The sequence below is a fragment of the Rhamphochromis longiceps genome, linkage group LG19, assembly GCF_057381845.1.
Source record: "Rhamphochromis longiceps isolate RC_006_pf linkage group LG19, R_longiceps_female_GT1.1, whole genome shotgun sequence".
Lineage (NCBI taxonomy): Eukaryota > Metazoa > Chordata > Actinopteri > Cichliformes > Cichlidae > Rhamphochromis > Rhamphochromis longiceps.
Window position 1 is genome coordinate 30,265,863 of NC_140575.1, and position 15,996 is coordinate 30,281,858.

At 41.1% G+C, this 15,996-nt stretch overlaps 1 protein-coding gene across 1 annotated transcript in view; it reads right to left on the minus strand.

Annotated features, from left to right (window-relative positions):
• Positions 1-148: 148 nt before the first annotated feature.
• Positions 149-15,996, minus strand: part of LOC146647071 (inositol-tetrakisphosphate 1-kinase-like) — a 31,866-nt gene continuing 16,018 nt past the window's right edge. The window contains exons 5-11 of the mRNA XM_085390532.1: positions 14,010-14,127; positions 7,676-7,774; positions 7,453-7,493; positions 6,981-7,146; positions 3,551-3,618; positions 3,257-3,419; positions 149-2,725 (exon numbers count right to left, since the gene is read on the minus strand). Coding sequence (XP_085246658.1) covers positions 2,460-2,725; positions 3,257-3,419; positions 3,551-3,618; positions 6,981-7,146; positions 7,453-7,493; positions 7,676-7,774; positions 14,010-14,127 — 921 coding nt within the window. The 3' untranslated portion in view covers positions 149-2,459. The remainder of the gene's footprint in view (positions 2,726-3,256; positions 3,420-3,550; positions 3,619-6,980; positions 7,147-7,452; positions 7,494-7,675; positions 7,775-14,009; positions 14,128-15,996) is intronic.

Sequence of the window (15,996 nt, forward strand, 5' to 3'; positions counted from 1 at the left end):
CCCATACACTCATACGCACATGGCTATATCAAAAAGATATCCTTGCGGACTCAAATCTCCGACTCTTATAAGCAGGTGAATCACTTGAGTATGATTGTTGTAAAACTTTAAGGAAAAAAAAAAAAAAAAACAGTGAAACACACCCAGAGTAGTTTCACATGTTTATTTTGCCCTGTTGAATTGGCCATTTAATTAAAAAAGTCACAAAATTGAGGATTCTTCTCGATTACAGAACCGATACAAAACGACATACTGTACGGATGCAAGCATAGGCGCATATACACGTACTGTACAAGACACCCAAGAAGTACACATTCAGGTGGAAGCCGGGAGCATGATGACACCATCTGGGTTGCAGAAATGACCAAGAGTGGGATTAACCATTTATATTTCCCATTTAGAAGCACAGTAAAGAACACGAGATAGGACACAGTATAGTGGCGTACACAGATACTCAGCCTTTTCCAATTTAAACAGGGACTCGACCACAGCTTCCTAGGTGAGGAAACACCTAGACTCATTTTAACCTGGTGTGGTACTTTTGAATTTATTGTTGCTTCACTACATTCTGAAGGCAAATCAAAACCAGGATACTCAGAAGGGTTGTTTACACATGTAGTGAAGGCCAACTTCCACTGTGCCGTCGCTCTTCTTTTGTCCCAGAGAGATGCTGGTGAGGTGGCCGCAATGACACAAATATATCCGCTCACAGGGCAAGCAAGAGGACGGTGGGTTCCCTTGGATGCTGATGGAGGAAAGAAAACAGCAAGGGGAGCTCTCTGGGACAAGAGAAGGAACGCAGTAATCTGTATTTCCTGCAGGTTGGCACTCATTTCCCACTAGATGCTAGAGGGATGCAACAACCGCTCAGCTGATCTGTCCCTTTCACGTCACCTGAACAGCAAGACCCAGAATTTTACCGTCCCTCTACGTAAATCCCCACTTTTTCAAAAACATCACTGCTTTCATTTATATAAAACATTTCCCCCATAAAATCTCAAAATAAAGTTGCTCTTAGTAGATGTAAGGACATTATAAGATTTTAACAAACTCGTAAAAAAAAAAAAAAAAAAAAAAATCTCACAGTGAACACTGGGAACGACAGCTGGACCTCCACCTACTCCCTTCACTTAAAATGTGACACAAATACAGCAGCTGGAACAGCAGACAGGTCAGAGAATAAGGTTTGAAGCACATGAGTGGATTGGACTGTTGGTTTAGTTAACTGGAAGAAGCGCTGAGAGACAATAAAGCTGAACAAATAACTCAATTATCTCAGACTGTTCAGATGAATACTCACTTTAGTTGGGTATTCAAACACACACACACACACACACACACCTGATTTTCTTATTAATCCCAAGTGACAAGCTATACAGCAGCCCCAAGTCTGTCCGTCGGTCAAGTTTGCCTCAGTTTGCTCGCGTGACAGATACAAGCAGTGAAGACACTTGGGGAGTCTGTTTAAGGAGACTACAACCCCCACTGGAATTCTGAAAAATCATGGAATTTCTCGGAAAACATCCACAGACAGATAACATGGGAATGTGATCCTCATCTTACTGCACTGGAGCGACTCAAACTGCGACTCAAAAAGGATGTAGTTTGTTTATCTAACACACAGAAAAACACCCCCACCCACACACCATAACAATCATTACGAAAAGAAACTTGGTCACATGGTCATGGAGATTTTATCCTCTTAAGATTTGAAAAATAATGCTCTTTTTCTTTTCTCCTCCTACACTCAAATTATATTTAATGGCACTCGGGAAAGAAAAAAAACAAAACACTGCTCCCCTGTTTGTTTAAACCAATAAAACAATCTCATCACTCTCTGCAGTCGATTGGCCACAGTCACATAGCAACCTGGGATCTGTGGAGTAGTGTTCAAATGCCCAAACGCCTCCTCTCTCTACGCCCTTGCACGTAGCACTCAGTGGTATTGACCAGAATACAAACACACATCACTGGCACAGTTGGCCACAGTGTAAATGTGCCTGTGTGTAAGTGAGTGTGAGAGAGATACAAGGGATCATACATTGCACATCTAGTGGCACATCATTCTCCAGTCCTGATTCGGCCATTCTAATTAGTTACCTCTTCTGGACCCTTTCATCACAGAGACCTCACGCAAGAGAGAGAAAAATAAAATCAGCTATTAGACAAAAGTTCCCAAAGCTCACATTACAGTACTGTTAAAGTCTCATTAGACAAAACGAGGAGAGAAAAAAAGGCAGAGGAAAAAAAAAAAGCTTACATCCAATCACCATTATTTCCAATAACTATATAGGAAAAAGGTTTGTGTCTCGATTAGATATATTATCATTAACATCATATTTACTATGATTATTAATTATTATTATTATCACCACTGTCATCCGTTATTTGTTCAGGGATCAAATAGGGAGGTAAGGGGATGGGAGAGAAAGAAAATAAAAGAAAAAAAAGAAAGTCAGTCACTGGGAGGAAGCCTTGGTAGCTATCGTGGAGACACAGTGCTGCTGGAAGTTGGGTGACATAGAGTTGCAGCCCAGTCTCTGCAGCTCTTTTCCCAGCATGCTGCAGCAGCCCGGGGCTGGCGGGGCAGTGTTGGGTACCGTGGTGCTCACCGGGAGGCTTTTGGGCTGTTCGCCGGCAGGAGGAAAGTCAGGGTTGTGGCTCTGAAGCACGCTGCTGATGTGGTTAAGGAGGTCGTTGAAAAACTCGGGGACGCCCTCGTAACCTGGAAAGAGAAGGCAATATTAAGAAGAAGAAAAGCAGTGACTTCTGGCTGTGTGCTAAATAAACAATATTCTACCTAAATTGTTCTTATAAAGCTGCTCCTGGACACTAAAGGGAACATAAAAGAATTTTTTTCCCTTTAGTGTCCAGAAGGACCCTGAACTTCATATTACATTAAAATAAGACTCATACTTAAAGAGGTTTCTGAGGTCATAGCTCAAAAGAGCCTAGGTCTGTGTTCCCATACACCTTGCAAAAACAGAAGTCGCCCCCTGCTGGCCATTAGAAAGAATGCAGGTTTAAGGTTTTCTGCACAAGCTTCATGCTCTCTTGTGGTTAATAAAAAGCAGAAATGCAGTTAGCAGAACCTGTAGCTTAAACAGTTTAGGATTACACAGGTGAAGGCTGCTCTAAGGATGGATTCATTATAACTCCCAGTAAAATCGGAGGTTTATTTTCCACTTAATGAGCAGATACTTTAAAGAAGATGATTTATGTGTGTGTGTGTCTGTGAGATTGAGGCTGTGCCTACCTGGGAATGCATTGATGTCAATGACAGCGTGCTGGCCTGTTTGATTGTTGATGATTACATCGATGCCAAACAGGGACACGCCCAGTGCTTCTCGCAATGACCTGGACAATTCTCTGATGACATCATCACTGGGTGGCTGAGACACTCCCTCCACGTTCTCTCTCTGGGTGAAACAAATATTAAAATGTGCATTAGCTACACAGCCTTTAAAAGTCAGGGTTGTGGCCCTGAAAAGAACAAAGACATTAGAAAAGAAACGAGATGACATTTCATTCAGTGACATTTTGGACGTACCGAGGTCAAGTCTGAGGACGACTCTGGTTTGGAAACATTGTGGCTGTTGAAGAAAATGGCTCTCCTGTCTGAAGCAGAAACAAAGGGAAAGGGTGAGGCGGAATTTTAAAGAGTGTTGACTACACGAAACATAAGAAACTCCCAAAGAATTAGTTCCCAAATCACTTTTCCGACATCAATGGAAAATGTTCGCTCCATGTGTTCCTACCATACACTTTCATGTAGATCAAATAAAACATAAGAACTGGTGAAAAATATAACTTCATTATTGAGAAACCTATTTAAGCCTAAAAATGTGACAAAAAATGCTGACCCGTTGAGATTAGTTCCTCATCATGTCCAATTATACATGTTCTCTTCCTGTCCCGACAGTGACTTCTACATTTTTTAAGGCTTTCAATATCTGTGACTAAAGGTAGGATTAATTATTGATAATCATAAAGGCTGCAAAACAGCAGTACTTAGCCTGAGGAACTGTAACCAATGCAAACAATCAGTTTAATATGTAGCTCATGATCCTGAACTAAACAGACTGTTTATGCAAGAAAACAACTTCAGAACAAGGCGGCTTTATTCCTGCAGCCTTATGTCAGACATCAGCTGTGGGTTTACCAGTCTGTTATTCAAATTTAAAAAATATCAGCAAGTTAGGGCATGAAGTGGAAGCAAATTATTAATTATTTTAAAAATGAACAACCTTGCCTGCCAGTTATACTGTTTGCTTATTTCCATGAACCCTCTGACAGTATGTTGTTTTGAATTTTCTCAATAGAGGATACACCAGACCGAAGGACCTTTTCTTAGTATTTAGATACTTTAAACACATCTTATTAAGGATGCCATGCAAATGCTTCTGGGTGACTTCACTCAGTCTTTTTTCATTGGAAAGTTCCTATTTGACTGCAGTCCTGGTGTAACGGTGCAGCTGTCTAGATTTTCCATCATCTGCACTAGGTGGCGCCACAGTTCAACCATGGCCTTTAGTAAGTAAAACTCATGTTTTCTAAATTTGAATACCTGGTATTTAAAAAACAAACAAAACCCCCAAAAAAGAATGTAACTAAACCACACTGATGTAATTCTTTTTCATCTTAAAAAGTTTTCAAGTCATCCAGGTCGAGTCTGTGAGCTGAAGACAACATCATATCCTGGCGTGCTCAGACCTCCACAAAGGATAAACCAAACAGCCACTTGATAAATGCATAGCCCAGCCACCTCAGCAGAACAAGACTCGGCTGTACACCTGCACCTAAAGGATCAACAATACTGTCGAGGATCCCAGTATTCACTTTGTTTTGAACAAAGATGGTTTGAAAGAGCAGTAAAGGAGGCAGTTTACATGCACTGTGAATGGACCACTTTCAAACGGGACAACCTCCACTAGGAGTAAAATGCCCAGGACTGTGCATGATTTGTTTTTAGAACTGAAGAAGCCTCTTGGATGAGAGGTGAACCCTAAAGAACTGCAGTTGGCCATTTTTTAAGCTCTCAAGACAAGTCTCTCAGTCATACCTACAATGTGTTGAGTGTTCCATATGCAGTGTTGGGGAGTAACGGAATACATGTACCGCCGTTACGTATTTAAAATACAAAATATGAGTAACTGTATTCCGTTACAGTTACCGTTTAAAAAGGTGGTATTCAGAATACAGTTACTTTGTTGAAATAAATGGATTACACTGCGGTACTTTCCTGTTTCATTTTGTCACGGGTCAGGACTGTTTGGGTTTTGTTTGACAGCTATGTTCTGTTGTTCCAGGCGGCAGGGTTACGGTTGCCATGGTTACAGGGCGACGCTCTCTCTCTCTCTGCGACTGTGTGTTTCCTGGGTGAGAGAGCGCCTTTTCGTTGTTGTTGTTGTGCTAAGCTAACAGGCAGAATGCTACAAGCATAGCTCTAAAGAATGTAGCATCATGGGCAGTGTAGTCCGTGTTGCAGGGAGAATGGACTGCCATACACGTTATGGGTCTGTGAGCGCGAGGAGGGAGAAAAAGGGGAGTGGAAAGGTACGAGTTGTCATCGAGGAAAAACGGGAGCTGGAAGCATGTAAATATAATAATAACCACTGCAGCCAAGAAGAGAGCCTGACGAGCCCAGTTGTAAGTAAGCTATTAAGACTCGACTGTACACCGTGTTCGTGTTTTCCTCCGAAAACAATAAGTTCGGTTGGAGCAGTCTTTCAACGCCTCTCTCTGTCTCTCGCAAGAAAAGTTGACCCACACAACAAAGTAAAGCTATTTTTCGGCTATGAGCCGACAGGGACCCCGCCGTAGTAGTCAGAGGTCCCTTTACTACAGTTCGGAGTCGCGGACCTTCAGTAATAGTAATAAATCACACAGCAATAGTACATTCACGTTGTTGTAAAAAGCATGATAATATATTAAGTAATCCAAAGTATTCAGGATACGTTACTGTCATTGAGTAACGTAACGGAATACGTTACAGAATACATTTTGGGGCATGTATTCTGTAATCTGTAATGGAATACATTTTAAAAGTAACCTTCCCAACACTGTCCATATGTTTACATCAATAGGTTACTCATTGGGCTCGGGTGAGGAATTTTCTTTGATAAATGTGACAGGAATGTATCACAACATTTTTACCTACGTTTTCTCTGATTTCTAACTTGTAATGATTAACATGAATCAGTGTTCGAGAGAAAGGAGTGGAGGGAAACTGTGTTCCATCACTGTCCAAATAAATCTGCCCTTCGGCACGGCGAAGGTCGCGGTAATGAAATGTTCGGCGGATTGGCTCATTCATTCCCTGGCTTGATGGGCAAAGCTTCACTTTAAGAAGGAAGGCTGACTAGGACAGCCCATCTCTCACTTTCCAAACACTAACCCATACTTCAACCTTTCAAAGCACCCTTTCCATCACTTTCTAGGTACAAAACATAATGCATAGCTTCAGGCTGTGGGGGACAATGACCTAAGCGCTGTGCAGGTGTATTGCTGTGCTGTGGTGAGCTTTTCTGTTGTACCAGCATTCCAGGCTGAAACCAGCCATCCTGTCTGCATGGTTACACAAAGCGGACGACTACGCTGTCGGCAAAAATGATTTGCATGTGGGCCTCTGCTGTATCACATGCAAATACTGGAGTCGTTTGTGTCTGGGGATAACCCTTTATTCAAAGACACGTCATGGGTAAAGCTTTTGACATGTTTATGGAGAAAAACACTGCTGCTCTTGTCTAGTTTTGACAACATGTACCAACAGGGTATAACTCAATTGCACTCTGCTGCACCCCTTAAAAGGGCGAACAGGTCCAATCACAGGGACCATAAAGCCATTTTATGAGCTCTTTTATTGGGTAATTTGGAGAAGCTGTGCAGATTGCACAGACTGACCAGTGTGCCTGTAAGCAGCGCTCGGACTTCCCCACCTGTCACTCTCCCTCTCACTGTGTGTCCGTTCTTAACCTTACCTGCAGGTCCAGCAGGGAAGTTCTTAAGGGAAGGTCTCTCCACTACAGTGTAGGAGTCTCCCACCACGAACACTTTGTAAAGCACTGCGTTATGGTTGATGAAACTCTGAATCACACAAGGAGGCTTCACATCCTTCAGGTCCTCTTCACTGAAGATAATGGCCATCTGTGGGCAGGAGGCCACACAATAAATGACAAAGAACTTGACAGGAAACATTGAGGTCAATCAGCAGTTAGAGGCAGGTTAAAATCTAACTTCATTCAGTGCTGCTTGTGCCGCTGAAATTGACACTCCTGGCAAGCTAGCCAAATAGACTTAATGCCTCCACAGTGTTATACCTACATGAGGTATAACACTATCAGATTTTGCTGTTTGGACTAGAGTTAAATGACAATCCTCTAACAGAACAGGTATTAGCTAAAGCAAACTTTTGAGGGTGTGAGTGACCTCTGAATCCTGCGGGCCTCTTACCTCATGGGAGTTGGTGCCATGAGCCACCCGTGTTTTGCAAACTGTGGAAGAAATGAAGACAAAGAAAAGCGCAGAGTTTACAGCAGAGCACAAACCCTTAAATTTTTTTGTTATATTTGAGATGATGATGAACAAAGAAACATGGCAACAGGTTTTAAAAAAAAAAAAAAAAAAAAGTGTGGTGAGTAGAAGGAATTAAGATGACAACAGCGGAGCTACTCACTGAAGGGGAATGAGAGTCCTTGCCTCTTGATTTGCTCCAGCACGTCTGGGCTGCACTCAGTGTTGAGGACCATGAATGGAGGAGAGCAAATCCTCTCATCTATATATTTAAAAAATTAATTAATTAATAAGAGAAAAAGGTGAAAGACTATATTAATGCTCAGGAGATGTGTACTCTTGGTTATTTTCACTACAGAAACTTATAAAAGTTATTGCTTTGTTTAATCCACAGTTCAACTTTGGAAGATTTAAGACATCAAACTCATTTTCTTCTGCAGTTTTAGCTTTAACATACAGTTTCAACATAACGTTTCAGCAACTCACATGGCTAACAGTCATATGCTATGACCTGTAGTACTAGGTCAAAAAGTTATTTTTATAACTCATCCCTGTGATGTGTTTACACAAGAAACACAGCAGAGGCCATCTGGTACTGTCCTTCTGCTCCTTACAAACACATACGTTAAATTAATCATAGCGACTACTTGCTTAACCTTAACCACCACGTTTTTGTTGTTGATCCCTTTAGGGATCACAGCAGTGACTCATTACTTCCTATTCCTAGTACAGTCTTCTGTCATGTCACTTCTGTCCTTCACTACATCCATGAATCCTCTCTGTGACATCCATCTTCAACATCCTTTGTTCAATAAATCCACCATCCCTTCTCATGTCCAAAATACTTCTTTTATGTCCATAAAATATCTAAGTTCAGGTCACCACAAAAACCCACACAAATACAATGATGAAATATAGGAAAGCATCCAATTTAATGAGGAACTAAGGATAAACCAGCTGAGGACACGCAGAGTCATCAGGCACGTCACCTGATGGACTCACAGGCCTGACATTTCACAACAAACACACTTGCAGTTACAATGTCTTTAAAATTCTCCAGTATTAACCACAGAAATTCTGCTTCTTTTTCACCCATCTCTATATTTTTTGTCTGTTTACAAGTATTTTTTTTCCATCACATCCTGCAGCAGCAAGTTGGTCAGTTCTGATAAGACTAAAAAATTTTAAAAACATCCTGCAGCTTTGACAAGCGGCACCATATCAGGACTGGGGATGCATCTATATTAATGTTTTGTATTCTGTAATTTCCCCTCCGCAGTAGGTATATGGGGGCGATAAGGCGGACGGGTTGGAGATAACGCCACAGGAAATCATTGGCTGGGCCAAAACAACAGCTGGCAAAATGTTAATGACCAAAACACAATAGAAACATGCCAGTCTTTGTGTGCCGTGGGCCTCAGCAGTGGCAGGGCTCTCAGCTGATGCTAGTGCTGAGGTCAGGAGAATCTCATTTGCTTAAATTAAGTCCAGTGCAGAGTGCTGAACTCTGGGTGCAGTCAGAGTTTTACAGAAACCATGTACAAGTGGCCAAAAGGAACCACAGAAACAACTTAAATGAAGTTGTTGGAAGCAGAATTATCATATTGATGTTCTATGCTTTCACCTACCATCAACAGTTCTTTCAATAAAAAGACAAAAACAAACCAACAGAGGTGCATGTGCGAACAAAAATGTCCACAGCTGGTTTGGCTCCCCCCAGTACAGAGCTCATGTGACGTTGGGCTAATATTCTGGTACACTCACTACGAGCATCTACTCAACTTAAAGCTACAGAAGTTCCCAGATGTGCAAACTGAAGGAGAGCATCCCCAGCTCTGAGCTACTCATGAATAATTTCAGGAGAATCAGGTCTGTATATTTTCCAAATTCCTAGTGTATGTCTGTCCAGATTTGACCTTTGACCTTTTGGAAATAAACGACAATTTATCATTTTATTCCGTTATCCATTTTTGGGATATTTCATTATTAGGAGCATAGCAGTAATGCTATTGAGAGGTCACGCTGACCTTTAAACCACCGACATTGACATTCAAGAGCCCCGACCCAGTTGATTGAGATGAAAAGAAACTGATATGGGGATAAACCTAAAACATAATGGTGCTGGTGCAGAGGTGTTATATCAACTGTTGCTGTGCGAGGTGATAACGAAGCATATAAAGATGCTTGGTGTTAAGGATCCTCTTATACTGTTATTTCACAGAAAATTAACAGGCAACAATTAAAATCATACAATTGTAGCTAAAATAAGAGATTGTAAGAGATTCAGTGTAGTCTATAAACACGATAACTGTATAATTTTTCATTTCATGCATACAGGCATTTATGTTACTATATACAGTAGCTTCTTTAGCCAAAGAAAATGATGAAATAACCTTAATCTTACTGTACAAAACTAATATTGTAAACACACATTTCAGTTAAGACTGAGATTATGTTGCTGCAACTTTAAACTGCTGAATTTTTGCAAGCAGTTTTTCTTTAAATGTTTTTTCTTTATAGTGCTGACATTTCAAGTGCAATAACTCTACCTTGAAATAAAGTGATTTACATAGCCAGGCTCTACCAGTCTGATCCTATGACAGTTTTATCACATGCAGCGGTGATTCTGGTGAAATGTTAGCTACAGCTGTGAAAATAATGTCTTAATAACCCAGGAAAATCCTTTAGGTACCTCCATCTCGTGATGGGTCAGAGAAAAAGACATTAAACCTTCCCCTGCTCTGCTGCTGGCAAACATGTGTTTCCACACCATTTAGAAAACTAATTTTCAGGAATGCGTTTGATTTTTATGTCCAAAGAAAATAAATCTGGTTATTTAGAAAGACTTAACCACAAAGGGTTTATTTTTGGTTGCTTCAATACTCTTGTTCTCTTGTTCTGTGCACTACGACCTTTGCCTGTGAAGCTGGGACCATTCCAGGGCTGGCTTCATACCCGCCAGTGCTGGGAGCAAGCCTGGAGGGTTACCCATGAGTCATCTGTGCACTGCCTACAACTGTGTTCCCTTTTAGTGATGTTATTTTATCAGGTCAAGAACAGCATCATAATAAAAAGAAAAGCCTGATGTAAAAACATGCCCATTACGTCACTGAGTTCCCAAAGATTGATAGTGTTACATTTGGCTAAACAAAAACCATCAAAAGCCCCGAGCCTTGTCAAATGAGAAAAGAAATTCAAGCTCCAAGTTCAGGTTTTATAATAAAAAGAGCAGAGACTGGTGGACACGCGTGAGTAGCCAAGTTTGTAACAGTGTGCGTGCTTGGCTCTGGCTGACACTTTAGGGGGGAAGGAGGTGGAGGGGAGGATCAATCTCTGGCTCTGTCTAAACATTACATGCTTGCAGCAGACCCAACGGAGCCGAGGACAGTCTTTATGGGCCTCTACAATGGACAATGAGGTACTTTTTAAAGTGGGATTATACAGTTATGAAGTCTTCAGGATCAGGACATCCCTTATATTAAGTCATTCGTCCACTAGATTACAACATAAACACACAGTCAAATAAACTCCAAATGCATAGGCCTTAACCGGTCACTCAAGAGGAAAGAAAATAATCAAAAGGCCTGTTTTAACACTTAAACTCAGACGACACTATTCTCTTGTTTGGGGATTTAGGTATAGGGAACTACAGAGAGCCAAGTTTCATTATACTTGCTAAACTGTGGTGCTGTTTAAGTGAAAGGCTAGACTCTCTTGTTGCTATTTAGAGCTTTTTTCCTAGAAACCCGAGCATCCTCTCTTTGCTGCTCTCTTCTTGTCCCTCCAAAGCAAAGCAGCAGGATTTTTTAATATTCTAAATTGAACTGGAAACAAGGCTATGCCCCGAGAGCATTGCTTGTGTCAATGTCGTGCTCTAAGAGGCTTACGCTCCGATTAAAATTATGAGTCATTTATGGAAAAAAAAAAGAAAGAAAAAAGGAAAATGTGATTGTTTTCCCACAACATGCAAATCCAGGTATTATGTAATGACGATCAAAGCACAGTAGGGCAGGTGAACCTGACAGGCAGAAACTCAAGGTGGCACTCTTTGAGCTCACAACTGTTTCTCATTGTCATTCACAGAAATATCTATAATTAAATATTGATCACTTGCATAAACTGGCTCTGCTGGTCCTCACAGAGACAGAATAATACTGCAGCACAGGGAGCACAACTGGATTGTTGTATAAATAGTTTCAGTTTAATTTCTGTTATCTTGAGCTGGAGAGGAAAATGTTTAAGACTAAGAGTTGGTGTGACAACGGTTTCTGTCTATAAAAAACAGACTAAGATATCAAAAACTCGTGTATACACAGGAACCAGCAGATTCCACTAAGTAACATAAACAGTTACCTTGGTCTGGCTCACATAGGAAACACAAAGCAACTCTGACAACAGATCGGAGCCAAATTTCCAGTGACGCTGATCCATTAGTGCTCGTGTGGCTCTTTTCTGGCTGCTCTACATTAAACACAGCATTAGGACGAGCTAAATCTTGCACTTAATTTTATTTTCATTTAAACAGTTTGGAGAAGAACAGCTAAATGCACTGTGACTGAGGCCATTTAATACTGAGAGGCCACTCGAGTGACAAAATAAGGTTTGCTTTTCCACAAGCGCACCTCAAGTGTTTCCTCCTATTGAGTACTATTCTGAGTCATACAGACTGAAACATGGCCGGCTCTCTATGGTCTTTAAGTACTTGGTTGCCTTGGCAGCTGCTTCAGGACTCCATGGTCTCTGCTGATAAGGAGGAGGAAGAGGCTGTGCCTAGGAAAGCAAGGCTCAAGAAGAAGAAGAAGAAGAAAAAAAAAAAAAAAAAAAAAAAAGGAAGACGAAGAAGAAAAAAAGAAAAGAAAAGAAAAACCCCAAACCCTAAAATCTCTTACACTATCCTCTTCTTTAACTTGGGGCGTATGCTGATAGTCTACAGTCTAGTATTACAACAGGTTTACTGTATCATTGCTTCTAAAATGACTAAATTGTCATGGATGCCTTGGCATGCAGGCCTAACTGTGAGCAGACAGCACCACTTACATTAATGGAAGTAGAATGGTGAAAGGAAAAAAAAGAGCTTTGTAAAATGCAGCTAGTGAAGCATCTTCCTCTTCAAACCGATCACACACAGTGAGGCGGAGTGATGCATCTTAAACTCGCTGTTGCGTAACAGCAATCGTGTCTGTTTGGATAAAAAAGACATCGTCTTCTCGTATTTCTATTTTAGGAAAGCACCGACATGCTGATACAGCTCTGAGTCTTTGCTCTGACATCAGACTGCAGCTCATCACACACAAACTTGGTGAGATCATAATTATAAAGGTTTATTTTCTCCTGCCACGTATGGGTTTAAAGGAAATGTGGATGAGTCACAGGTGTGCTTACAGTGTGTGTCAGTAGGGAATGTCCCTCTGTAGCTAAAAGCCATCGTCTGCTGGTAAGTTTACTTGATCAGTGACAGGGGAAGGTGTTGCTCGAGTGACCTGAAGGCAAGTTCTGATCATGCTACGATAAAGCAGAGAGAAATAGAAAGGAGGAACTATGATATCAGCAAAGTGCTCAGCTCATGTTTATGTAAATATAAATGCGAACACTTAAAGTAACACAGTTCAAGTGAGAAGCTACAGCGCCTCTCTGCTCCCCCTTCCCTGGGATGTGAAGAGCACAGTCAGAGGTCCTAAAGGTAACCTCAACTTCCCTCTCAATAACATTAAACAGAAGGCCGTGGCTTTTAAATCAAAATCAAAGCCTATTTTTAGACAGCTTCTGTTTTCACATAGCGAGCTAGGAACAGAGACACTAATGGTGCTAGCCATCCACTTATCTCACAGTCGCCCGAGAACAAAGCTGAATCTTTAATGGCGAACGGTTTATACAAAGCAGGACATTCAGTTCACTCAAAGAACAGAACACATCGCCCAACTATCTGTCTTCTGTGAAAAGTTAACCCTAAAACACTAATGTTGGGTGATTTTCATAAATCTCACTTAGTGGTTGTGTCTTTTTGTTTATTTCTCCCACAGTCGTCAGTGATGCAGGGAGACCGTGTCTTCACTGGACAAGGCTCACATGTTACAGGAATGGTTCCCAGCTTTGTTATTCATTTGATTTGATTTTTTTTACCCATCATCCATTTCCTAATTTATCACTAATGTTAGTGCGTTTTTATGAGCTCTCCCCAGTGATACTTCTTTCACTTTATGAGATGTTGTATAGGAGACATACGAGAAAAGTACCTCAATTTGTCATGTACTGTTGTACTTGAATATATTTTTATGACAAGTATGTTTTATTGTATATATTATATCGGGTACAAAAAACCTCCCAAAAAACCCCAACAACTACCAGGTGTTAGTGACAGTGTCTAAAGTGTGAGTACAGGTTTTAATTAGTGAGCAAATCCTCTCCTTCACTGAAATACGCTGATTTGTTCCAAAATTTCTCCAATGCAACTGAGCCTCACACCAGTTAGTCTCACGAAGTTACCGACAAGACCTTACCTCGCATACAGCTTTCTAATCTGTGGATGAGCTGGTAGGATTTGCAGCGATCCAGCAGAGTTCGGATAGCTGGAAGTGGATCCAGGATGATAGTTTCAGGATGGGCATCAATGTAGTCCTTGAAACACAGATTTACAAACCTCTTAATTTTTACATTCAGAGAGCATTTACCATTATTATAAATGTTGTTTTTCATGTATGTCCACACAGATGCAGTTCTCTGCATCATGACTAAACAGGTTTTGTATTGCTTACAGTAACATAACTATGGTCAAAGGCCATGACTTAAAAAGAAAATTGCCATTATTGGATATCTGAATCCAGATATCCTGGCTATGATTTCCCAAAACTTCTTATTCTGTGTAAATAAACCGACTTTTTGGAAAAATAACTGATGACTTACTAATGGAAATGTTTGTGGCTTTTATTTATTTATTTATTTTTTTAAACGTAACTAATCACGTAGACAAATCCAAACACTGAGTTGAAGGGTCAACATGCCTCAATCTGTTTTTGTGTGTAAGCTAGAGAGAGCATGAGATGTATGCCAGCGGGTCTTTATAGGTTACATCACTGCATCTCTGCATGACCTGCTGTTAGATCAGCATGAGGCTGGCCATTTTACATAACTGCAGTCCCCTTCTCTTCTCTCGCCTTCCCGGCTTTCCTCCGACTCAGTCCTCACACCACCTCTCTGTTCTCGGCCGCTCTCCATCATCTCCACACTTGATTTTCGGCTACATGGATCCCTTTGCCAAGAGTTCATTCCGAGCGATTTCAAACTGAGTCACAAACGCTGTCAGGTGGAGCTGGCTGGCCTACACATTACACAAACAGCCCGCCTGCTCACATCACAACTCCGCTGTCACACACATTTAACATGAAATTAAACACATCGTGCAATATTAAACATCAAGCACATGTACAGTGGAAATAAATGTCTATTTTTGAACAGAGTCTCAGCACATACACACACACACGCTATAGCACAAAGAATGTAAACCGACGCCTTTGCCTTGACATGGAGGACCCATCTGCAGGATTTGCCGGGATCTAACAGGCAACGCTAATCAAAGCCAGTTGACCTGTTATGTAAGTAAAATATGCTGCCACGGAAAAAATAAATAATAAATAAATAAATCCAAACTAATCTTCCAGGAGTTCAGAGGAATACTCTGTGATAGGGACAGTCACTTGCTGAATTCTGCATCTCAGAAGAAGAAATGCAGTTAAACAGAGACAAGAGGGGGAGTTGAGAAAGAGATCAACGCTTTTTAGCAGGTGCTGGAGAGGAAAAGAGCCAGACGTATGTCAGCGTGGGTGTAAGAGAGGGCTGTTCGCATTTCAGAGCAGATCCGTTTCCAGAGAAGAATAAATGGGTTTGTCTTTGGGAATATGGTCAGAAGAGCATCTAATCTGTCCTGCTGATTGTAAGCCATGTCTGTGATGCCACAGTTGTCAAACCTGAAGCGATACATTATTTTTAGCATTTGTATTAGCCACAACTACAACCAGATGGGTGCGATTTACCACATCAGTTCAGCTTACATAAGATGTCAAGTACAGAGAAGCCCGGAAGACCTAAATTACGACTGTAGCGATCTACACCCATTTGTCAGCGAGGTAAACGAAAAAAAGAAAATCTACAACAGATAAAAGCGCCTGGTAATTAGCTACAAATGCCATTTTATCTTCGCAGTTTAGTTGGAGAACGCAAATGATATTTGTCCAAGGTTTACTGCGAACACGGCTCGCACCTAGGGCCACTGAATAACCAGAGTGCATCTCAGGACGACATTTTGTTTTCATAAAGAGCTATTTTAGAGATGACGGTTTATTCTCTCCACGACACAACCGGGTTATTTATGATCACAGCTGTGTAACATTAGAATTACGCCAACACATATATTTCCAGTGGAAATGTAATCACAGATGACAGTTGTGTTCAGGTAAACACGCAGAACAAAAGAGGAGAAGACTCAGCCAC